General features: G+C 38.2%; 1 protein-coding gene across 2 annotated transcripts; it reads left to right on the top strand.

Moving 5' to 3' along the window:
- Positions 1 to 95: 95 nt before the first annotated feature.
- KIAA0430 (KIAA0430 ortholog) lies at positions 96 to 24613 on the top strand. 2 transcript variants are annotated; one of them, XM_008633533.2, is made up of 26 exons: positions 96 to 1250; positions 2794 to 3462; positions 4499 to 4673; positions 6029 to 6255; positions 7064 to 7181; positions 7802 to 7974; positions 8794 to 9228; positions 9756 to 9925; positions 10031 to 10192; positions 10425 to 10614; positions 11330 to 11508; positions 12427 to 12507; positions 12860 to 13096; positions 14213 to 14332; positions 14668 to 14843; positions 15089 to 15309; positions 15991 to 16133; positions 17390 to 17523; positions 18030 to 18232; positions 18717 to 18944; positions 19733 to 19963; positions 20076 to 20288; positions 21019 to 21079; positions 21175 to 21315; positions 21852 to 22022; positions 22158 to 24613. In XM_008633533.2, the coding sequence occupies exons 1-26, from the start codon at positions 1104 to 1106 to the stop codon at positions 22388 to 22390; spliced, it is 5238 nt and encodes a 1745-aa protein (XP_008631755.1). In that variant the 5' UTR covers positions 96 to 1103; the 3' UTR covers positions 22391 to 24613. The 2 variants fall into 2 exon arrangements, with proteins under 2 accessions (XP_008631755.1, XP_017589718.1); XM_017734229.1 differs by having other exon boundaries at positions 97 to 1250; positions 2794 to 2940.
- The last annotated feature ends 1444 nt before the right edge of the window (positions 24614 to 26057 follow it).

Here is a 26057-nt window from a genome sequence, read left to right on the forward strand (position 1 = left end):
GCCGGAGCCCGGCAGCGCTCTGGGGCCGGTGGGGTGGCGTGGGGGAGGGTCGGTCTAGAAGCGCCTCGGGACGCAGAGGGAGAAGCGGGGGCTTTGGTGGTGAATGTAACGCTAACTCTTTTCAGTTACCGTTTTAATTCCGAAATTAACCGGTGCTATCAGACACATTCAAAAGTAACGTACTCTGGAGTTGTAGAACTGGATGAACTTGATACTGTATACAGCATAATTTTCGGATAGCTAGGATTGGCGTGAATAAGCATTTCTGCTTAAAGAAAAAAAGCCCGTAAAACTTCTTTTGAGGTTAAAAACAATGCAGAGGTAAATGTACCGCTATGTAATGTGTTCTATGGTTCTTGTGTTGAAGATTAAATACAAAAGAACCTGAAGGAGTGTAATCTAACGAATGCAGCACGTAGTTGGAGGGGAAGAAGACTTCATTGCTAACCACAGTTTTTCTCGTACTGAGCCTTAGGTTGCTTTGCTGCTTTGTGGTTCTGTAAAGCTAAGTTGATGTACAGTGGGACAGCTTGAGAACTAGCAGAAGTATTTGTAGATTTATTTTAATAATTTGAAGTTCTTTTTTAAATGCAAAATACTGTGTGTTTAATAGAGGTGTGTTATGTATAGGTTTTCTTAGCCGGTGGAAAAACAGTGAATATACAGCTCAATTCTTTCAGCTGAGTTCAGTTGCACCTGTTGTGTATTTACAACTGAGTTGTTCTTACTTCCTGGCTTGTCCTTCTAGGAGAGTGCACTGAAGGTTTGAGACTACTCTTTCGTATCAGCAGCTGTGTGACTCCAGCTAATGCCATGGACCTCAAGGTGTTTCCCTTAGACTGGTTCTTCTGTGCTGCAGGTCACGAGGAGCATTCCTATATTAAAAAGGATAGTGAAGACCTTGGCCATGGGCATAATTAAACTTAACATAAATGATGCAGGTTCACTGATGGAGCAGTAGTGGAATTCTTAAGATCACCACGGTTTTTCTGTCTTGCCTTAAAAGTTATTTAAAGCATGGGGTTTTTTTGTTTCCCTTCAGCAGGTGGGAAGAATGAAAGGAAGGGGGGATGAAAGGATGTTGAACCTTTTTGTTTGGCTGTATGATGGAAGGAAACAGGACGGAGAACCTCTGCAATAGATCATTGGGATGGCTTCAGAGACAAGAGAATGATGCTAAACCATGGCTCTGGAAACTTTCTAATTGCTTTTCTGCTGCTGAGAAGGCTTTGCCTTGTAGTGCGAAAACGGTAATTTCTGCCTTCCCTAAGAGTATAGTTGGGCCCCCAGTGCAGAGGGGGTGGGTGGCTGACTCCAGTGGTGTTACTGACTAAAGGGGATTGGGGAGGGAAGGAAGAGGAGGCCGCAGTTACCAAGGTAAGTACAAAATCTGCCTGGGCATTTGAGGCCTTCAGTTGTGCTCACAGCACTCACACCAGTGTCGGTGAGAACAGGCAAGTTGCTTTGCTTGTCAGGCTTTATTTGCCACAGCTGTTTGGAATAATGCAACCGGCTGCCTAAAAGGTGTGTAAGGAGCTTCTGGAGAGCTCTGCCAAGTTATTGTTGAAGAGTAGAGTAGGGGAGGTCATGCTTCCAGTTTTTCTGTTTAGTTTGGAGGCAAATATAGTTCTCTGAATTATTATTGTATAGTAGCTATAGCAGTTGTGGATACTGTTCTTCACAATGTCTTACTCCTTGTTTCCATTTCTTTAAATGTTCCTTTTCTGTAATGTACATAATTCTATACATTTAAGATGCAAAGGCTAAGGATTAGAAGGAGTAGTATAACACAATTAGGTACTTGAGCAAGTTAGCTCCAACTGTTAAATAACACTGATTCAGACACATTTAATCTGTCTTTAAGTAAAGGCATAAGAGAAATGAATGAGTGTGTTGCTGTTTTCGCATGTTGGGGGTTAGGAAGGGAGCTGCCATAAAATCTGGAATTTGGTATATAAATCAGTTCCAGACAGATTTTTGGCAGAGTTTATCTTCATGAGATGTAGCATCAAGTAGAGAGGAATGGTTTTCAAGTTGAGTAATTAATTATTCATTCATGTGTACTAGAAAATGCATTAAATTCAATTTGGAAAATAAAAGTTGTTCAAAAGTTTTGTAGCAGTGTTCTGTGCAGGTTACCTCTACTGGCCTTGAGTATTTTATGCTTCTTTTAACCTTGCTTGGTTTTCACTGCTGGCATTTGTAAAAACTTTGTCTGTGCCTTTGTCTGTACATCTTGTTATCTTAAATCAGAATAGACAAAAATCACTTAGTTGTTGTGAAGCTTTAGCCTTCTTTGCCCTCTGCTATATTACCTGCTTGATGTAATTTCTAATTTATTTAAGTCATACTCTTTTAATAAATTACTTTCAGAATTTTTATACAATTTTTAAATCGTTACTCAAACTAAAATATGATTATTTGTGTATCTGCAAATTGTGAAGCTTTGTCACATCCATCTGTGTTTGTTCTTACAAGAAATAAGGATCTCTGAGCTTTAGCCTAACAGTTTTCTGCTTTTATGATCCTGTTTTATGGACTCATTGCTATTTGGTGTATAGCTCTTTGGGTTTGTTGTTTCCAAAATCCACTGATACCAGTATACCTAAGACTGGCACACGTAACCGACGTGGTTCTTTTAATATTTTACGTGTTCAGTCAGTAAGGTAATAGTAATCATAAGGGTAGCACTTTGAATGCAAAATTGTAATAGTCTTAAAATACGCTCTTTTTACCCTATAAAATTATCGTTTTATTAATTTATGTGAGTGTAACTGTGCTTTCATTTTCCAGAAAGATTACATGGAGAACAAGAAAGCTGCTGTAGACTTGAAGGATGCTGCATCTCCTCACTCTGGCTCTAAATTGTTTCCAGCAGTGCCGCTTCCTGATGTTCATCCTCTTCAGCAACAGCAATTACAGCTTTCCCCTGGCCCCAAAGTAAGCTGCTGTGCTCATGGCTCTGACTCTTCTTGTACTCCACAAATGCATTGTGGTGGTGGTGGTGGTGGAAACCTGATTCACCCTGGCACAGTATTAGATTCAAAAAGCACTGGGACAATAACTTGTCAAGTAGGGTCAGGATTTGCTTATCAGTCTGCATCTTCACTGAAGAACCCTTCAGCTAGAAGCAATTTGGCAGGAATTTCCAGTGAATTCTCTGGTATGTGCGTAGAAAACAGTGTACCTTCCTGTCAGCATCTGGCCTGTTGTGGAAAACTCCATTTCCAGCCCTGTCACGGTAACGTGCACAAACTGCATCAGTTCCCAGCCCTGCAGAGCTGTCCATCTTCTGGCTATTTCCCCTGTCCCGAGTTCACGAGTGGGGCCGCGGGGCGCTTGGATGAGCACGTTGCACAGTCGGAGCTGACGTCACGCGCGTGCGCCAACCCTCTGCACCTAAACGTGGCGCCTCCCGTGTGTCTGAAGGGCTCTCACTACTGCACTGACTGCTTGAGCAAGGTTTGTACACCCCGTGGTTCTCCTTCCTCACTGTGCTATGTGGTTCATGTTGAAACTGTGTAACTTGAGCAAAACACCAGCCCCTGAAGGTGTAGCTTGCATCCCCCTAGTTGGTGATGCACAGTCCAAGTGTACTAGACAGCCTTTTTGAAGCTGAGCTCTTTTCTGAGGTAACATTCAGTGCCATAGGAAGACAAAAGAGATATCACAATGTTTAGCCTACAGGGGATCTTTAATGTACTCAAGTGGCGTTCTAACTTCTTTCAAATCCAGTCATCTCTTCTTTACAGCTCCAATTAAACTGTTCCATGGTAGGGACTCTGAGAAAAGGCTAACAACAGTTAAGATGTACCCTTGGGCAGCTGATCAATAAAGAGCCATTTGTAAGTCAGATGATACATCTTATGCTACAAGGATATTCTAGTCCTGGTTTGAATGTGAATTTGATGGTTTGGTTTGATAGGTCTTCGTTCAGTCTTCCCAAATTTGTAATTTATACTTTAGTACCAATTTAGTAAAATTTAGAACTTGTTAGAACTGTGCTTGAGCATCACTAGGAATTTCTAGTGAAATAATATACTCAACTTTGCAGGATGTGTTACTTAAACTTCTAAGTTTGAGTTTCCAATATAAAAGTGAAATGTAATTTTAATGAACTAAATGGTGAATTCAGTATATTTGGAATTACCATCACACCTTCTACTCTTCATGTGCTGGTTTTGCGTACTAGGTCTCTGACTGAGCTTTGTTGTTTGTTTTTTTTAGAGGATGTATATTAGTAGTACTTAAAGGTGACATGTCTTGATATGTTGAGTTTAGTAGAATCTTTCTTGCATTTGGAAATCTAAAGCTGAATATGCTGGGATAGAAGGACAGAAGCTTCCTTCATGCCATCATACTGTTGTTAATTAGCTTTGTAGAGTACATCTGAACTGGCATTTGTTGCGGAAGGGAAACTGAATGTTTCTAGCATGGATTAGCATGTGTTAATTTTGTATACTAAATGAACATGTATTCTGAAAAATTGTCCCAACAGCCAACCAGAAACAGCCTAGTTGATGCTGCTAAAATCTGGCCAAATATTCCTCCTCCAAGTGCACAGACTGCACCTGTTCCTATCCCAATCTGTAATGGCTGTGGAACCAAAGGAACAGGAAATGAGAAGAGTTTGATACTGGCAAGCAGCCTTGGCAAATCACCACAGAAATATGGTAAACCACGTTTGTTTGAAACTTCCATTTAGTTGATGTTCTCCTTTTAGATACTGTTGCACAGCAAGAGTTCTCTTAAATTGCACTGTTATCTGGAAACTTCTGTAAAGTCATAAAAGACTAAACAGTAAAAAAATATCTTGTCTCTCTTGAAAATTCATCACTTGCTTTTACATGTTTTGACTACTTAGTTAACTTACTGTATTGTTTGCCTTGAGTTTTGATTTTACTGTTATTGTTCTTACTGTTTTAAGAACTAGAAAAAGAAATTCTGCAGACTTGGAAGCTATTTTGTTCTGGTCATGTATAACGAAATTATCTATAGCCATAATTGAAAAGCATTTTCATAGCTCTGTGTCTGTTGTTACTCCATATGCAGTAAAGGTGTAACATTTATAATTACAGTATAGCTTCCTCAAGTGTTCTTAAGGGGAAAATACTGTGTGAAATAATTGCATGGTCTTTCTACAGTGTTAGTACTGCTTCAATTACGAAATTTTATCTAGTATAAAAGTTATAAACTCTTTTAAAAGTCACAGAATATTAAGAAATTGATAGTTTTACTTTAAGACTACATCCATTTTAAGGTTTTTAAGGTGATACACCCCAATCAAGTGTCTTTACAAAATGTGATTCCAGTGAATCTTTTGTGTAACTAGTCAACATACACACAAACAAATATGATTGTCTGGTGTGCCTTATTTTAAAGTCTCAGGTAACATTAATTTGTAGCTTGTTCTTGAACTGTGAGGATTCTGTGTCATTCCTCGTGTTTCTTTTCTAGTTGTTTTGAGGGGAGGGAATGGTTGTATAATGTTGGTTCAAATTTAAATAGATTTTCAGAGTGCTGAAACACCAGCTTAGCCTGCAGTAGCAAAAACTCCTAAGCTCCCTCTCCTGAGCTGTAGGATACCTTTGTGTTAGTTGTATAGTGCCTTAATTTTCTGTAATTGCCATCATGATGCTGGTCATCTCATCCAGTTTTGTTTAGATTTATCTAATCCACAATGTGAATTTGAACGGTTTCCATGTTTTGCTTCTGTTGCTGATACAGCACCAAGTGTTAGGCAACTTCAGACAGTTTTTTGTGACATTTGGTAATTTTTAAAATATATTACTTGATTGTTTGAGAGCTTAAAGGTGAAGTCAAAGTTGTCTTGCATCTTTATCCGAACTTGATAGTGCCTAAATTTCTGTTTAAGACTCATGGTTTGTTGGATTCCGTAAGAAAGTAAAACTGAACTTGCATTCCTGGGCACGTTGTTCATAAGGCTTCCCATGTCTAGCATAGTATGCTAGGTTTAGCATTTTCAGTATTTGGAGATAAAATGAGCTGTGTTCTTCCATCTGCACAGGGTCCCCGGAAGTTGCAATAACAGGCCAAGTTCTGGAAAACTTGCCCCCCATTGGAGTCTTCTGGGATATTGAAAACTGCTCAGTTCCCACTGGCCGTTCAGCTATAGCAGTTGTGCAGAGGATTCGTGAGAAATTTTTTAAAGGTCACAGAGAGGCAGAATTCATCTGTGTGTGTGACATTAGTAAAGAAAACAAAGAAGTCATTCAGGAGCTAAACAACTGCCAGGTATCCAACCAGCACCAGCTTGGTGTTCTTGCTTGAGAATTTGTGTACTTTGAGTGTGCCAAGAGTGATTATCATTCATTAAAGCTTTGTTCACTTCTGTGGGTTTATTGCATATTTAGTTTATGGTTGGGGTCTCTAACATTGATTTCTTTTTTCTCCTGCTGTGATATTTTTTAAAAGTGAATCTGCATTCCGTTTTCTGTAGGTAACTGGTTTAGCTTTAGTTTTAGTGTTCACAAGAGTGTTTTTATCTCATCCACTAAAATGTGGTGGAGTTTTTGTTATCCTTCAAATCTGTGACTAAGTGATTAACCTAAAAGATCTATGATTAACTTTTTTACTTTGTTAGTGAATACTGTGCTGATTGGTAAGGACGCCTGTAGATTAGTGGTATTGATTGGAGCACCTTTAATGCTACATATATTTTTCCATCAATACCTTCTGTTTCTTCATATTTTTTTGAACTTTTTGTGCTGGTTTCTATGTCAGAAATTACCACTTTCTAAATTGCAGGTATAATAACAGGTTGACAGTATTTTGGCATGTTTTTGAGGTCTATGAATTGTGATCCTTTAAACAGAACAGCAGAAGTCACCCCAAAGACATTGCTGAACAAGTAGGGTTGAAGTTTAGTGCTCACAGAACACTTTTTGATCCCTACATGTTCCATTTCATGCATGCGTGCATTAATTTACCTAAATTAAAAGTGCATGCGAGAGCTTGTATTTTAAGTTTTTTTAAAAATTCCATTGAAGTAAGCACAGTTCACATTGAAGCTTTTCTTCAATGTGTCTATGTATTTCCACAGGTGACTGTTGCACATATCAATGCTACAGCCAAGAATGCTGCTGATGACAAACTCAGACAGAGTCTGAGGAGATTTGCTGATACACACACTGCACCTGCCACTGTGGTTCTTGTGTCAAGTAAGTGTTTGTGATACTCAGCTACAGTGCTGGCTTCAGTTCCTCTCTTCCATAGTATTTTTGCATATGATGCTATTTTGATTGCCAAGGGTGGTGTTCAGAACCAGCTTTAACTGAACTGCTGAAGAATTCTTAATGTCAATGGCAGCAGAGAAAAAGCAGGGAGAGTAAGAAGAGAACTTGGCTCAGTTTAGTCACTGTTATGATTTGATGCCTTTTTGAGTATCAGTAGGTATGTGTCTAAAAAAATGTATTTGTTTTTAATTCTCATAGTAGCATATTATACAGTTAAATCTGCAATCCACTCAACTATTGAATTGCCATGTGATGGCCTTGGGTTTCTCCCTAAAGCTAAACAAATGTTTGCTATAGAAATATCCAGTACCAGTCCAATGCCCTGCTGATGAATTGCTACAAGCTGCAGTTAAAAGGAAGCCCTTGTCTTGAGACTGAATGTGAACTGCTGATTTTAAATAATGTCTGAGAAGCCTGGTAGCTGGTGGTGTTTTTTCATTGGAAATTTCTACTGGTAAACAGAACTTGAGTGAGATTTGTGGTTTTGTTTCTTCAATCAGATTTTTCAAGTGTTTCCTTGCCTATTTAATTTTTTTCGCCTCCAGCGGATGTAAACTTTGCTTTGGAACTGAGTGACCTGAGACATCGACATGGTTTCCGAATAATTTTGGTGCATAAAAACCAAGCTTCAGAAGCACTCTTACATCATGCCCATGAGCTTATTTGTTTTGAAGAATTTATTTCAGACTTGCCACCAAGGTTACCACTGAAAATGCCGGTAAAGATTTTAATTCTTGATGCAACAGACCTTCCCAAGTGTCAGATTGGAGTTTTTGTTGTAATTTAGGAGGAGAACAGGCTGAAATTATGTATGTGTTAGCTATGATGGGGAGTGATGTCTGCTGTGTATTTGGCCACTGTCTGTATTTCAGTTACTACCATGTGAATGTTTGCTTTCTGCTTTAAGGCAGAAAGAATAAAATAATAAAATTATAAAGTAGTTTACTAAAAAACGGAATAGCAAAGTCACATTCTTACCAATAACTATTTTAGCAGATAATATACCTTACATGCTTTTCTTTCCCTTGCAGAAAATTTGGGTAAGAACTCAGTTGTGCATTAAGACATCTTAGTGATGCTTTCTTAAGTTTTATGTGATTGTCTTTTCTTGGGCTTTTGTCTTCCTTGGTGATTCCCTCTGGATATGTTATGGTGTCTTTGTACAGCACTCATGATTTTTTCTTTCTTGGAAATAACTTCCTGACCTATGTTTTCACATGCATGTATAGAACATATGGGTTACTGGATGGTTAACAATGGTGCTTTCTCTTCTGGAGAACTGATCAGGTATTGATCCATTGATCAGGGACTCTATAGTCTATTCTAACTTTAAATTATATTTGAGATGGAAGTTTGAGGGTCTACCGTGGTATGAGAGTTTTCCAAACAGATTGAGTGCTGCGAAAGGAGTAACTTGGTGATGGGATGGAGGTGGTGGGAGGAGGGCATGGTCACCAGAACCAGTGTTAAAACTACTGGGTTTGGACCAGAGGGTATTCTGGCATAATCAGACTGAAATCTTCCTCCCTTTTAACAGGCTTGTCATACACTGTTATATGTCTATAATCTGCCAACAAACAGAGACAGCAAAAGTGTCAGCAATCGCCTGAGGCGTTTGTCAGACAACTGTGGAGGGAAGGTGCTGAGTATTTCTGGAAGCAGCGCAATTCTCCGCTTCTTGAACCAGGAAAGTGCAGAACGGGCTCGGAAGCGAATGGAAAATGAAGATGTTTTTGGTAACAGGATTGTAGTGTCTTTCACTCCCAAAACCAAAGAATTTAGTGAAACAAAAAGCTCCAGTTTTGTGGGAACTGAGAAGGTCAAGTCTCCCAAAAAAATTAACAAGAACACGAAGCTGTGCCTCCTCAACAAAGACTCGAATGATCAGTCTGCTGGTACCAAAGGCTCTGCTGGGAGAGGATTCCAGATCCATGGATCTATCATCAAACCCACAAATGTCAAAAGTTTACAGGTATTGTTGTTCTGCCTTGTTCCGTATTCTTGCTTTTCCTTGTGTTCTGAGGATTGCTTCTGTTACAACTTTAACTTGTCAGTCCTATTAAATGACTAACTGTAATGTGGGTTGACATTCCTGAATGAAAGCTGTATTCATCTGCTTGGGAAGCAGACAATTAATGTGAGGGTGGTTGTTGTTCCCCCTCCCTGCCATGTTTTTCTCAAATTGAAAATACTGCTGGTATTAGCTCTCAAGTTCTTGCCACTTTTGACTTTTGCACTGGTGATGAGTAACATCTAGAGTGGTCCATATTCCTTGTTTTAAGGAGAAGTAGGGTTAGACCTATAATGTAGCAAAACATTTCAACTAATTGACAGTCTACTGTCTTCTGCTGCAGAAAATCAAAAATTCCTTATTATGAAATACCAATGAAAACACTATTAAAGAAAAAATGGTCAGTCACCTAGCCTTCCATCAGAAAGAAAGCCTCTGGCAAGGGATGTCTGGTGCTTTTATGCTGACCTTTTATCTGTTTCATATAGGAGCTGTGCCGCCTTGAATCAAAGAACATCAGTAGAAATACTGAAAACCAGCAAGAACGTTTAAGAGAACAAATTCCTTCTCCTCAGAGTAACTCTAATGCAGCAATTTCCGTGTCTCTGGCAACGAAAAAAATGGGAGCAGGAGACTTGTCCTCCAAAAATAGTCAGAAGTATGTTTAAAAATAAAAATAGATGTTGATATTAGTTACATATTTTTTTAATGTAAATTCTGAAACGTGATGTTTTTTCTTTTTCCTACATATATTTGTAAATAGAAAAGAGACCTCTGCTTCCAGGAGCATTACCAATTCCCCTGTAGATAAAAAAGATAAAGATGAAACTGTATTTCAGGTCAGCTATCCCTCTGCTTTCAGTAAGTTGACAGCCTCAAGACAACTCAGTCCTTTACTGATGTCTCAGAGTTGTTGGTCATCTCGGTAAGTGTTTGTCTGTCTTGGGAGGGGAAGTGAGACTTCACCAATATATACATTGATTATTGACAGCTGATTTGCTTGTGCTGGAATTTGTTTTGCCTGCACACACATACTGGGAAAATCCCTTCTAAGCGCTGTATTTGTGCGCTAAACCTGTGTCTGTTACTTGATTTTGAGATGTATATATTGGAATTGTGCAGTTACTTCAGCTCATAAATGTTTTTATTTTATCCAGGAGTATGTCTCCCAATCTTTCAAATAGATCATCTCCACTCACATTTAATGTAGTGAATCATACCAGTGGTACAGACTGCCCTGATCCTTTTGCAAATGGTGCAGACATTCAGATCAGCAACATAGATTACAGATTGTCCAGGAAAGAGTTGCAGCAAAATTTACAAGAAATCTTCTCAAGACATGGCAAGGTAAAGGCTCAAATATTTTTATTAAGTCTGTTTTTTAAATACTTCCTGTTTATGTATTTAGGGATATGTTTGTGGTTTAGTTTCAGGTGAGCAGAAGTAGAAAGGTGTTGGGAGCAGGACTTTTAAACCTTGTTAAAAGGATGGATTGTGGAGGGTTTTTTTCCTGTTAAAAAGACCAGATAACCACTTGTACTAGGTTTTTAATCTGTGTGTGGTCTTCTTAGATCTGGTATTCTGAAGTTTGGTATATAAAATTCCTACTAAGTGTCTCATTAGTATGTAGGGATGAGACTTAAGCTTTAACAGGATAATCTTTTTAAGCTGTAAAGCTGAATTCCTAATGTCAGCTTAAAAATCACAGTAAAAACTGTTTTGAGTCAGAAGTGATCAAAAGCAGGGAAAGTGTGAATTGGTAAAAAGCAGTTATGGAAGGTGAGGTCAGTGGTCCTATTTCTGTCTGATCTGTGGATGACATTTTTCTGGCATAATCATTACTTGGGAAGATGATGCTTGTGTTAATGAAATACCATCGACTTGCCTTAGTCTGGGATCACTGTACTTGGCTCTTGTTTGCATTGCACTGATGGCTGTGGTTCATCACTTCCTTCCCTTTAGTGTTGTATTTGGCTCTTGGCCAAAGCAAGACTGCTCTAGTGGTGACTTGCTTTGGGTTAATATTTTGCTGTAAATGTATGAGGTGTTTTCTTCCTCTCAGGTCAAAAGTGTGGAGCTCAGTCCTCACACAGACTACCAGCTGAAGGCCAATGTTCAGATGGAAAACCTCCAAGAAGCCATCAGTGCTGTCAACAGTCTGCACAGATACAAAATTGGCAGTAAGAGGATCCAGGTCTCATTAGCAACGGGAGCTGCTAGTAAATCACTCTCTCTACTTAGGTAATAAGCACTTTGGTATCTTCTTAATTGTCCTAGTATGTATAGTAGCTGAGAGATGATTTAAAATACTGCTTAAAGGGATAATAGGGAAGTAAAGAAAAATCTGTTGTATGACTTGATAAATGTGTTAAATACAACTAGGCTGGTTTTTAGTTTAGCATTTCTGTACTGCTTATATTTTAAGTTCCATCTGAAGACTCTAGATCTCTGTTTAAGAGGGTTTAATAGCTGCACTACTATTCTTGCATAATACTGATATACCTTTAACTTAATTAGTGCAGCTGAGTTAAGATTACACTGGGCCATCTCTATTTCTTCTTTCTTTCAAGAAAGCGTGTGTGAATTTTGTTTTTGAGGGTGGGTACACAGTTGAACATCAGGGATACACCAGCAGCATTTCATTTGGTACGTGAAATATGATACAACTTAGAGTGCTGATGCTAGTGAGAACACAAGTGAGGTTTTTTTCTTCCAGAAAAGAAAACATTAGGAAAAAAGTTGTTGTCATTTCTCCAGGGAATGAAACTAGTGCTTGGACTGTAGAGTATTCTACACTTGTATACTACTTGCCATTGACTTTATTTCATTCTTGCCTGTTCAAAGTTTGTAATGTAATGACCAGGCTGATAACTTCTAATTCTGCAGCTTTGAGGTTTTTATAGGTGCTCAGATCTTAGCACCACCTATGACAGATGCAACTCCTTCAGAGACCTGACCTGATGAACTAACAGAAGTGTTACTACTTGCACTCCCTGATCTAAAATGACAACTTTTACAGTGCTGCAATAGAAGGGGATGCAGTTTGTCCTGTTTCATTTATAGTTCATAAACTGTGTCTGTAAATATCTCACTAGTTTAGGCTGGAGTCTAATAACAGCAGATTAATTTTGTGCTAATGCTGCAAAACTTCTCTTACAGCTCAGAAGCAATGTCCATTCTGCAGGATGCACCTGCTTGTTGCTTGCCTGTGTTCAAATTCACAGAAATCTATGAAAAAAAGTGAGTTCCTGGTGGTTTCCCCTCCAGTGCTTCTAAAAAAAAGTCTGATCATGTATGACTTTTGCAGTGACTTAGAGAGAGTAGCAGAGTGGAAAGTTAGGAATTTTTGTTGTTAGGTGTTGCAGCATATTTTGTATCCAGAGGCAATGATGGCAAAACTGGCCTTTTTTAGAGGGTTCTACTTTCAGTATTTTACTTAATTCTTTTGCATTGCTATGAATAGGTTAGTTACCTTAACATTTTGCATTAAATAGTTTCTAGCATGTTCCCGTTTATTAAACAAAAAAGGCAGATTATAGCATTGTCTTACCTGCGTTTATAAAGTGCATTTATTTCAATCTTTCTCTTTTAGATTTGGCCGTAAGTTAATTGTCTCAGACTTGTATAAACTCACAGACACTGTGGCGATCCGTGACCAGGGAGGTGGGAGGCTCGTGTGCCTCCTGCCCAGCAGCCAAGCCAGGCAGAGTCCCTTGGGATCTTCACAGTCACATGATGGCTCCTCAGCAAACTGTAGTCCAATAATATTTGAAGAGTTGGAATATCACGAGCCTGTTTGTAAGCAGCATTGCCTGAATAAGGACTTTGTGTAAGCTGTGTATAAAATACTATAAATCTTACAAATATTTGAACAGCATTTATAGTGTACAGGTGTATTAAAGTCGAGGTGTGTGTTCTCATGGTGTACTCCAGTCATTCCTCTTATGTTCACAAGAATTAAGTCAGGCAGAAAATAGCGAGATGGGCCATTGAATTTTCTAGGCAGCTCTCATGGGTTAGTGTGCCCAGGTAAGAGAATTGTGTTCTAGCACAGGTGCCAGGACTTGAACACTTCTTTAATGGAAGCTGGAAGGTTGCCTGCATTTCTCTGGTTATGTAGGAAGGTTGTACATACTAGAGACTTCTGTTACCTGAATTTCATTATGTAACTGTAGCTGATCATTCTTCCTTGTCCTCCAGCTACATTTAGTGTTTCATAGTGAGCTGGAGGTTTCCTGAAGCCATGTATTAAGTTTTTTGTGTAATTCAACAGTTGCCAGGTTGTGCTACTAGAGGAGTTATTAGGTGTTCATCTTGTATGTGCTGCTAAAATTTAGTTTGAAAGTTTTAATAGGTAATAAAAATATGGTCTTCTGAATGTTACTTCTGTAAATTTGCTGTAGTATTACTACAACCCTAGGGTATCACTGTGTCCCACAGCCGTAGGGAGGGGGAGAGAAGATCCAGCAGGCAGGAATTGTGCAGCAAGATTGATTTATTGAATTATTTTACAAACTCTTTTATAGACTTTTTTCTTCATAGTCTAATTGGACAAAGGATCAGCCACCCCTTGGGGTGATTGGCTAAAATCCTAGAACATCCATTGTCCAAATATTTTTCTATTGTATCATAAACAAGGCTTTTCAAGGCTGCAGGTGGCTTGGTTGTTTACATACTCTGCTACCTCTTCTGTGAGAGAGAAAAGTCTCTCACGGGCTTAGAAAATAGCAAGAAAATCCTCGCTAGCAGCATTTTTGTATCTACACTGTAGCTGTATTACTTCTGGGGAAAACATGATGAAAGTTGCTTGTACTGTACTACAAGTGCTGTTGTCACTAGTAGCAGTATATTACATGCATGTAGTATGTTTACTATGTGAGCACAGATACTATGTTAAAGCTGTGTGTAGAGTAAGCATAGAAACTTGAACCTCTTATTTTTGCAGTGAACATGAATTTGATCCAGATTCTTACAGAATTCCTTTTGTGGTTTTGTCTCTGAAGACATTTGCTCCCCAAGTTCACAGTCTTCTACAGACACATGAGGGTACTGTGCCTTTACTAAGGTAAAGTATTTTTATTTATGTTTTTAGTAAGGTCTGATAGGTTGAAGACTTCAAACCTTATGGAAATTACCAGTTGGATACCATTTTATTTAAGAACTGAGTTTATATACTTTATAGCAAATTAATGCCCTATGAAGTGATTACTTTTAAAATTCTTGTTTAGTAAAAACAGCACACTTACTTAAAATATGCATTTTATGAAGATTTCTGTAATGTGTCAGTAAGTTGTTGAAATCTCTTACTCATGAAGTGTTTCAAAATAACAATGTTTTTAGGACAATTTTTATAGTGGTATTTTAGTGTATAATGGAAGATTTCTTTTTTTTCCTCCAAAGTTTTCCTGATTGTTACATGTCAGAGTTCAATGACCTTGAAATGGTGCCAGAAGGCCAAGGTGGTGTTCCTTTAGAACATCTGATTACCTGTGTTCCTGGAGTTAACATTGCCACTGCCCAAAATGGCATTAAAGTTATCAAATGGATACATAACAAACCACCACCTCCTACTGCAGGTAAATATTTCTGCTTAAAACTTTTTCTCTGAACTAATTTTTTTATGCTAAAAAATTAAACTAATAAGTTCTGTTAATAAACATGTATAGTTGTTAAACTTTTTATAAGGAGAAACTTTCAACTTTCAGCTTGAATGTTCATACTTATTTTCCCCTATGCTGTAGCTTCAATCCGTAAGTACAGTGCAGTGGTCAGTGGAAGAATACTAGTGAAAGGTACAATAATATGACTTCTTTCTTTGTAGATCCTTGGCTTCTGCGTTCCAAGAGCCCTGTAGGTAATCCCCAGCTCATTCAGTTCAGTCGAGAAGTGATAGATCTGCTCAAAAGCCAACCATCCTGTGTCATCCCTGTCAGCAAATTCATCCCAACATACCACCACCACTTTGCAAAGCAATGCCGAGTGTCTGACTATGGCTATTCCAAATTAATGGAGCTGCTGGAAGCAGTGCCTCACGTACTGCAGGTGAGTGATGTGATACTGGCCATTTTGACCAGAATTGTAGCTGCAGCTATCTGAATTCCTGGTTGCTGTTGTAGATTAGATGCTGGGCAATTACCTAGTGCCCCTTGAAAGAGATGGTTGACTGAACCTTGGTGGGTGTGTTCTTTCTTGAGATGCTGTTTCTGTGCCTACCCTTTCAAAACAACTTCTGGCAAAATTAACTCTTCATATAAGCCTCAGGAATAAAGTTTGAAGCTACTTTTAACCTCTGGTAGGTGCTTGGGTAAAAGTTTTTAATTGTGCTGTGTGCAGCATAAGAAGACTGTAAATGCTGAGTGCTCATGAGTTGGGCTGAGATGTGTAGCCTGTGGCTTGAAGGGATTTCTGTGAGAAATAAGTCATGTGACCTTATTACAAAACTACTGTGGTCACATTAGCTTACAACTTTGAAAAGCAGTTGGTTGTAGAATTTTCAAATAACCAATGCAGATGGGCAGAAGTTGCAATAGCACTCATGGATGAAGTATTGAATTTCTTGGGGGGATAGTTCTTAGTACTGGAAGTGGGTGGCTTCATGAGGCTGTCATTCCAGATGCTGTCTCTATTATATTCTTTTTCTAGCCTACCTGTACTAATATTGGCTTTTAAATACCTCTTACTGAGGATACTGGATGTGAGTGACTAAATCTGATTTTCTTTCAGATTCTTGGCATGGGTTCCAAACGCTTGTTAACGCTAACGCACAGAGCTCAGGTGAAACGCTTCACTCAAGATTTACTGAAGCTGCTCAAATCCCAGGCCAGTAAGCAAGTTATTGTGAGGGAATTCTTGCAGGCTTATCACTGGTAAGTTATCCTTAATGAAACAAGAACAACTGTGCAGGGCGTGTCTGTTAAGGGTGATTTTAATACCTAGTGCAAGAGGAGTCAGCACTTAAAATCTTAAAACAAAACTGTGGCAGCTACATTGCCTTTTCACTGTTATGTGGAAGTTTACACTTCCAGTGGAAACAAAAACTAAAAGCTCTCTGCCGTATTTTACTCCTTCCCTTAGTACTTAAGGTTCATCTAATTTCATTGGGGTTGGAAATGGGTTACTGTATTTCATTAGCTCTCTTTGGAGCCATGGCTGCAAGGTTGGATTTAAGCAAGTGGGTCATGGCACATTAACATGAACAGTAAAGGGAAAACTTAGTGTTAGGCTTTCTTCAGAAGGAAATATAAAATGAATAGATTAACTGTCAGGAGTTACTTTTACTGCTTTAACTGGATGTAGCAGTGGCAAAAATGAGGAGTAATACCTGTCAGGAACATTCTGTTCTAGCATGATAAAAAAGAATAGGGTATTTGGGTTTTTAGAATTAAGATTGATGCTTTCTTTAATATGAAGATAGAAAGTAATAGTTAATGTGCTTGAAACCAACCATGACATATTAGAACTACCTATGAATCTGTTTTTGAATGTGTGCTGTTGTAAATTATGTGCCAACAGTTCCTTCTTGGGAGTGCGCTTTCCTATTTCCACTCTTGGCAAAGACACATTATTGGTTGTTTATAAATCTACTTAATGTAGAGTCAGTGCTGGCCACTTGTTGAATAGAAGTGTTTGTGAAGGGTTCTTTCTCCTGAGAGATTTTGGTTGGAGAGATGGGAAGAGTAAAACACATTTTAATATATTACACAGTATTGGGAAGCTTAATATGATATTTTCTAGGAGATGGTCTCTGCCTTCTCTTGGGACCTGTTCTTGTTTAAGAGTGTATGGCTGTAACTATTAAGCAGATACAGACTATTAGAAGTGTAGCCAGCTGGAGCTGTATACACAGCATAATTACATTTTTCCTAAAGCACTTTAAAACCACTGGTTGATATATACAGCTCTTTGTTACACTGTTCGTATGAGAGTAGATCTTGCTTCTCTGGTTTAGAATGGATTTCTAGTTTCCCCTTAGTTTTCCAGGCTAGTATTATTGCCAATGTGGAAGTTATCCTTACTTTTTTTAGGATGTGAGGCTTGCTTTCTCAACTCTCAAAAAAATGTATTTTTGCCTACACAGCATGCATTAATACTTGTATTACACACAAATTTTTAAAATTTTCAGGTGTTTCTCTAAGGATTGGGATGTTACTGAGTATGGAGTGTGTGAACTGGCTGATATTATATCAGAAATTCCAGATACAACCATCTGTTTGTCACAGCAAGACAATGAAATGGTAATTTGTATTCCCAAAAGAGGTATGTCCATGCAACTTTCTTGTGTTGTTTCTAAACAGATTGTTCTTGGACTATTCTAAAGCTTTAGTAACTCAAATGTGTAGGAGTGACTTGGATTTTTTTTTTATAATTGTCTTTCTACCTTTATAACTAAGTTGCTAAGTTCTAGCAAATCAAGAATGTCATTCTCTGAACACTTGTAATAGGACAGGAGAACAGGACAGGTGGCAAAAAACCGGTGTTACTACTTTTGCATGTAGTTGTGCTTTCTGTGGTATGATTAGAGTGTGGATTGTTTCCATACAGAAAAAACCCCAGCATATTTGGCTATTTGAAACCTTCTAAAGTGCTAATAACCTTCTAAACATCTAAGTCTAGTAAAGGTCTCAGTGGTAGAAGAAAAGACTGACTTGGCATAATATATGATCAGGCTGAAAACCAGCCATTGTGTTTGCTTATTATATTCTGTTGCATTTTGTAAGTCTGTTGAGGTGTAGCTCTTGCTTTTTTTCTTTTTTTAATTTTAGAACGTACCCAGGAGGAAATTGAAAGAACCAAGCAGTTTTCCAAGGAGGTGGTGGACCTGCTGCGGCACCAGCCCCATTTTCGAATGCCCTTCAATAAATTTATTCCTTGTTACCACCACCACTTCGGGCGTCAGTGCAAACTCGCTTACTATGGGTTTACAAAACTACTTGAACTCTTTGAAGCCATACCAGATGTCTTACTTGTAAGTCCTAAAATCATAAACTGGACAAAAGCATTTTTCTGGAATATGTACAACTGTTTCAGCAGGGGTCATATGTCTCATAAACTTTATTATGAGGTATAAACTGTGCACCCGTAATGTTTAGACAGCTGTATTTAAGAAAATCTTATATTAATGCTGTTTTGGTAAAGTCCATGGTTTTGAGCACAATCAGGAGGCTGTTTGTTAACAAATTTAAAAAAAATACAGTGCCTCAAAATCTGAGCTAAGTTTTACTAAAGTTCTGTTCAGTTTGCTTTTAAAAAGTTAGCTATTTAGCTGCTTGTTTTGTTGTATTTCAGAAGTTACATGGTTTTGCTTTGCTGTAGAAACAGTTTTTGAGGTGGCTGAGCCCTGGTACATAGCAAATGCCTGCCTGCCGGGCCTGAGTTTCAGCTGAGGCTTATGACTTTGTTCATCCAGACTCCATCAATCACTTCAGCAGAGTGTCGCTTGTGTTTTCTAGGTCCTGGAGTGTGGAGAGGAGAAGATTCTCACCTTGACAGAGGTGGAGCAGGTGAAGGCAGTGGCCGCCCAGTTTGTGAAGCTGCTGCGGGCGCAGAAGGACAATTCGCTGCTGCTGGCGGATCTGCTGCCTGAGTACAGCAAAACCTTTGGCTACGCCCTGCGCCTGCACGACTTCGATGTCAGCTCTGTGCCAGCCCTCATGCAGAAGCTCTGCCACGTTGTAAAGGTAACCTTTTGGCCCTGTCAGTTATCCCACTGGGAGGTGTGTAGGGTTGTGTTAAGGAGTTTTCTGTCTCACAGGACATGGCTCAGTATGTGCAACAAAATGTTGTTTCTGGAGTACGGCATTAAGTCAGGAAGGGGAAAGTCCAAAAGGGTTTTATATGTAGTTTCTATATTCTTATGATGTTCTCTTTATTCTTTTGTAACCTTGCAGCATTCTCTGGGAATACTCACGTTTATTTAGCAAATAATAAGTACAAAATTCTATTTTAGTACTTATTTTAACAGTATAAATTTATTTTTCCCCCACCTGACTTCTAACTGTGAAAAACAGTTTTCTAATAACTGTAGTAGTTTTTCAGTCTTCTAATGCTTTCAGTTCTTTACTTTTTTTTTTTTTTTTTTAGCTATGGTTTGAGACTTTGAATGTAAATACATAAGTGGTCTTCTATGCCGATGGAAAAGAGAAGTTGCAGTTGCATGGATGTGGGCACATTGGTTTAGTTGCTCCAGTTTTGTTGACTTAGCAGCTGGTGTTAGGCTGGAGCTCAGTCAGGACCAACTGGCTTGTAACAAAGAGTAAAATCATACCTAGCAGTGGACAGAATTCTGCTGTACAGGTCTTGTCTATTTAAAGTAAATACTTCATGTAATAAGCTGCTTGATTTTTGTGTGGTTTTGGCTAGGGGAATGTCAGATACAGCTATGCCTAAATAAACCCCAGCTATACATCTTTTTTATAAATCAGTCTCTTCTGTGCCCCCTACCTTCTTTACCAATTAATTTTTCTAGGTGGTTGACACAGAATCTGGCAAGCAAATTCAGCTGATAAATAGAAAATCTCTGCGGACTCTGACTGCCCAGTTGCTGGTTTTGCTGATGTCCTGGGATGGAACATCCTTTCTCTCTGTTGAACAGCTTAAGCAACATTATGAAACAGTCCACAGTACTTCACTTAATCCATGTGAATATGGATTTATGACCTTAACTGAACTCCTGAAGAGTCTGCCTTACTTGGTTGAGGTGTGTAAGCTCTTGCCTTTCTGATGTGTTTGAAAAGGCCTTGTGTCTAGAGGCTATGGAAGCGTGTGCTCTAATTCTTTCTCCTTTTTTTTTTTTTCCCTTTTTCTGCTAGGTTTTTACCAACGGTGCAGCAGAAGAATATGTCAAGCTTACAAATCTGTATATGTTTGCAAAGAATGTGAGGTCCTTACTTCACACCTACCATTATCAGCAAATTTTTCTTCATGAGTTCCCAGTAGCATACAGCAAATACACAGGAGAAGTGCTGCAGCCTAAAGCATATGGATGCAATAATTTAGAAGAGCTCTTGGGAGCAATTCCACAGGTGCGAAGAACTCGGTTTTGCACAATTACTTTGAGATTTGTGCATGGATTAAAAGTAGTTACACAACCACAGTTGGTTAGTCGGGGCGAATTACCGGAATAATTACCTTCTTCAGGGAAGCTTACACCAGTTGTATTTTTAATATTCAGAGACATCTGGGAAAGAAAAAGAAAACAAACCAGCACATATATTTTGGTGAAATTTTGCTTAAGAACTGTTCCTAGTAAGGCTGTAAACAACCCTGGCATCTCTGAGGGAGAGAATTGATTTTCTGTCTGTGTGAATGAATGGTTGTACAGTACTGAACCCTCATTTTGATCAGAGTGCATTATTGGGTTTGGGAGTGAAGAATTCTGGGACCTTGTCAGAAGCACCATGTTCTTGTCATCCACATATCCTGACTGCTCTGGGATGATTTTGTGACCTAGTTTGTGGCTATAATATTTCCTTTAAGTAAGTCAATCTTTCTGAAGAGTGACAAAATGGAATTTTTCAGCTCCATGTTTACACATTTAGTTTCATTAATGTATATTTAGTATACTTTTGGGCACTATGGCTTGCCTTTGGTATCAATTACTTGGAGCCTTTACTTGGGTAGTATAGTACAAATTAGCAGTGTGATTTCGTTTACTGTTAGCAATAATGTCAGAGCAAAGCTGGATGAAAGGCAGTGAGCAGATGCTTTGAGTTTAGCATGTGCTGATGTTCAATTCTGCTTCCTTCTCAATAGGTGGTCTGGATTAAAGGACATGGCCATAAGAGAATTGTAGTCCTGAAAAATGATATGAAAAGTAAGCCATTTCAATTTTGAGCAGTATCTTAGTTTTTTGGAGTTTTTTAAGAGGCAGCTTGAGTAAACTAATGAAATTGACTTGCCTTTTTGTAGCTCGTTTTAGCTCGCCTAGTTTTCCCCCTGCTGATCATGTGGATGATCATGGAAATCAACTTGCTGACAGTAATGGACATATTCTGGAGACCCAAGGATCCACTTCATCAATGGAATTAAACCTAGGAAGGCCTAGCAATGGTAATGCAAAATTGATTTATATAAGAAATTTATTGTCTTAGGGAAAATAAGCAGAGTAATTGCAGCAGCATGGGGAAGGGTGAGTTACTAAATCTCAGCTAGTATTAATATACATTTTGGCTTGAAAGCTGCTTGAACTTCTCTGAGTTTGTGGTTAGGCTTGTGTCCTGAGCTGCCAGCGTATAAATGTGTATGTGTGTGTGTATATATATATATATATATGGCTGCTGGGTACTGCTTCCCATTGATTTGGTGGAAATTTAAGTCTATAAACATGAAGCTAAGGGGGGGGGGTCCAGTAGCAGCTTCTGATAGCAGTGTCTCCTGTATTGTGATGAGAATTTTGTTAGATGCTCTTGATGTGACAAATCTGAGGTTAATTAGCATTAATTAAATTAGCTTGGTGTTAGTATTTCAAATAGTGCATAGTTGTCAAAGCTTCAGATTTGCACCTGGAGACTTTACATTTACTTGTGACAATAGTGACACCTTCACAGCTTACAGATACTCTGAAAGATGTTCCCTTATTTTCATAGCTTCTAATCAAACAGAACAAGAACTCCTTTGCCTCACAAATACATCTCCTGTGGACCTGCTGTGTGAGCCAGTACCTTCTTGCCTGCCATCCCCCCAGCTGAGACCTGATCCTGTGGTTCTTGAGTCTGCAGATCTCATCCAGTTTGAGGAACGCCCCACACCCCTCCCAGGTAAGAGTTTGCTTCCCTATGTTGCTTCAAATCAGGCTGAGTTCTTTTTTAAGTATTTTGTTGCCTAATAGCAGAGAAATATTCTTTTTTACAAGAGCAGAGCCTCAGTAAATTGAGTTGTCTTATTTATTTTAGAGATAATGATTTTAACAGAAGAAGAAAAACAAAGAATTGTTACCACAGCTCAAGAAAAGTTGATCTCTGGTTCTGTGGTGTCTGACACCACAGAGAATGCTTCAGTGCCTCCCTGTCAGTCCTCTGAAACCCAAGTAAACAAAGAAGCAACGGACAGCCCGGCCAAAAAGCAACACAAAAACAAGGTCAAATTGGCAGCAAACTTCTCACTTGCACCTGTAACCAAGCTTTAACTCTTTCTTTTTCGTGTGAAAGACAAATACCTATGGACTGTGCACAAAGTAAAGCTGTTTGCTAGCCCATGTGTATTTTAATGGAAAACCTAGAGGAATTAATTTGTATTTAATGTATCCTGTGAAGATTTTGTTCCTTTTACACTGAACACAGCTGTTAGCAGAGCAGATTTTTTCTATTATTTTCAAAAAAATCTGGCATTTGTTAAATTATTCTTAAATTTTACAGGTTTTCATAAATGTGTTCAGTAAAAGCAAAATATTAATTCAACAAACATGGAACAGATTTTATTTTCTTTAAGCCTTGTTGGTAATGTAATCATAAATGTAGCATATTGTATTCTATAGGCTGTTGCTTACTGGTATTGTTTCAGACAGTATTAATGAAATGCATGATTTGTCTTTCAAAAGCCTGTTGAGAAATTTTAACTCGCTGACCTGGAATGACAAGAGTGAGGGGAGCTGATTGCTCTCCAGAGGGGAAACTTGTTCTCTGACCTTTCAGATGACTTGTAACTGCATTGGAAATGCCTGTCTAAAGATGTCTGTAGAAGATTATGTGGGTCTTGTGTAAAACTTGTTTTAAATGTTTGTTTGCTGTAGCTTTCAGTTCCATTTAGGAGCTCTCTAGGATGCTGATGCTTTAAGCTTCCCTCATATTTAGTTTGTCTGGCATGGGTTTGGTTAAGGAAGAGATTGTCTTGATGTCATGAGTGTAAGATACAGACACACACATTTTCATTGTGTCTAGAAATGAAGTTAGGAAGATTCTGATATTTCTGAAATATGCATTTAATGCATAAATTACAGATAATGGAGCAGGTCTTATTAAAGTGGTTTGTGATGGGAGGTATTGATGCTATTTCCACCTGTAAGGAAAGTTCTAGCTACATGTGGAAATGCTAAGGTTGTTCTGCTTAACCTTGTTTTCTATTTTTAAGCATGTTCAGTAAATGGGAAGCTCGTTCTTTGATGTGCTGTCTTTTAGCTGTGTCTGTTTTTATTCTAAGACTTACTCCTAGTGTTGGAAGCTTTTTGAATTTGTGGTATCTTGTGTTGGCTTTTGCAAGGGCCAGCTTTGGGAGAGAGGTTAAGTCAGTGGATGACCTTAACTCTAGTTAGCAGAATTGTCCAGTGTGTGAGACTTTATACCCATTCTGGGTAACCATGGCATTTACAATGGGTTGTATTTGCCAGGCAGCAAATAAATTGCTTGTAGTCTTGAAAGAACCTATACTAGAAGTTTTCCACTGGCCAACTGAATATTTTTTTTTTAGATGGATTCTATTGTAATATGCAAGAGATGGAACACAGGCTCTATTTTTTCAGCCAGCAGCAGGAAATGCCACTGAACAATGGCTATAGACAGAATTTTACTAGTCAGATTTTGTTATAAAATCTTTTATATTTAGGCAAGTATTACCAGTAGTGAGTTTATAGCTGTTGTAAGTGCAAAGAAACACTGGGAAGTTTTTCTGAGCATTATGGCACAGTATTTTGAGTCCATAGTAAACCTCTACAGACATACTGCTATAGAAGAAGAAATTTAGAAGTAAGCTTTCTTGGAATGTTTTTACTGAGTTAAATGCAAGAAAATCTGCTTTCACCTTAATTTTGATAAGGTTGACAGTGATCAGTCTAGATCTTTGTTTCAGAAGAGAATGCATGGGAGAAGAGACCAGCCTGAAATTGTATTTTCATGAGATGCAGCTACAAGTCATTTGGAGTACTGAAGAAAACCAGGTTTTTGCTTCAGAGGAAAATATGGTATTTATCCAAGTAAAGTGGTGGTTATACCACATGTGGAGGTCAGCATATCTTATCTGGATTCATGTGTGATTCTGCTGAAATTGCTGTTTGAAAGTAATAGAATAATACTTTTGAGAAGTTGTGTTCATAGTGTAACAAAATAGCTAATTGAATTGCAATATATTTTTTTATCCAAAGGGTTAAACAAATGATGTGACTTACAGATTTAAAAGCTTTGCAACCATGAAATTCTTTATTTAGCAAATAAATGTACTACTTCAGATTCATGTTTGTTCAAAAGAATGTCACTGAAGCCCTCAATTTATGCACTATTTTTTTTCTTGGAATGGGAGAGAGAAGAAAGACTTCATTTCTTAGCTGTCTACCTTGTTTGGACACTTTCTTTTGTGGCTCAAGTGCTGTTTTGTGTGTTGGGACCAAACAGTTGTCAATAAAATTTTCAAGCAAGCATAACTCTTGTCCTTGTCTGAAGACTTGAAAAAAAAAACCCACCCCAGTGTGCCCTGGAATATGTAACTTGCTGTGTCATGTTAAATTTAATTATTGAGACTGAACAGAGAGCTGGGGTTTAGTGAAAAATAAAAAGAAACACTATAAATTCTGGAGAATGAGGCTTTTCCCAGTTTTTGCAATTGAGCTGTTTGCAGATGCACTCAGTGTCCCTTACTGCCCTTCATGCAACATAATGTTTAGGGGTTTTTTGAGAAGCTGCATTATCAGCCTAAAGAGAAAAATATAGAAAGGGAGTGTAAATTCAGCAGTTGGATGTCAGGTGTTCCTCCTCAGTGTCTCCCTTTGAGATGCTAAAATTGTTGCAAATAAGGTCATGTGAATGTTAATAAAGTTAACAAGTCACTTTTGAGTTATAATAGCTTTGTTTTCCAGCTTGCTGAAGATGGTTATTATCCAGGAACGAGAAATCTGGCACATTTCTTTCACTGGAGTGTTTTGAAATTCCAAATCTTAACAAAAAAAGGCAACTAAACTGAACTGTTTTGTCTTCTCACAGCATCATGGACAAAAGTAAAGAGCTGGATGAGCAGCTCCTGACTGTTTTATAACATATTCTCACTTAGCAGAACTGTTAAGTGGAGTCTCCTAGAGTAAATGTCAGGCCTGCTGCAGATAAGCAATCCTTTGACCTTACAGAATACTTGTTCAGTAAACAATTTTAAAGTAACTGCCTAAAAAACTTACCAGGAAACTCTTCATAAACAGTGTAATAAATATCCCTCTTGAAAATAATGAGTATTTCTCTTTGAAAGGAGGAACAGGCAGTTTATAGAAACTTCCCAGAGCAGCACCATAAACCTCATAATCACCACTCTGTAATTTCATTTTTCAGTAGTTGTGAATGTTTTTAAGTAAATGAAGGAGTAAAATCCCTCATAGCACCTAGTACGTGATTACCTTCAAAAGATGAGTTTGATTTTTAAATGCTGCTTTGGTATTGTGCTGCAAACATTCCCACTCCTTTCATTCTCATTTTACGTTAAGCCATCTGTTTTAAGTTAGCAAAAAAGTCATTATGGAAAAAACTGTCTTTTTTCTTTCTAAAATTAACATGGCTTGTTTTGCCTGCCATAATGTAACGGACTCGTTGCATGGTGAGCTATGGTTTAACTCCTATTAAAAGGAGCCTTTTTCTAGTAAGCATTACTTTTAATGCTGTATTCCTTCCTGTATGACTACTTTTATGTTTAGTATTTCCTTAGGTGGACAAAGAAAAAAATCCTAATTCAAGTGGTTATTAAAATGGTTTGTGGTGCTATATGTATGCTACAGAAAGCAGATTGATCTAAATAGAGAATGCCATTTTACAAGAAATTTCTGAAATGCCACTTCAGGATGTTATTTGAGCATTTTTTTGACATGGCTGTCAAAGCACTATTTTATG

Source organism: Corvus brachyrhynchos, unplaced genomic scaffold (assembly GCF_000691975.1).
Source record: "Corvus brachyrhynchos isolate BGI_N302 unplaced genomic scaffold, ASM69197v1 scaffold5, whole genome shotgun sequence".
NCBI lineage: Eukaryota > Metazoa > Chordata > Aves > Passeriformes > Corvidae > Corvus > Corvus brachyrhynchos.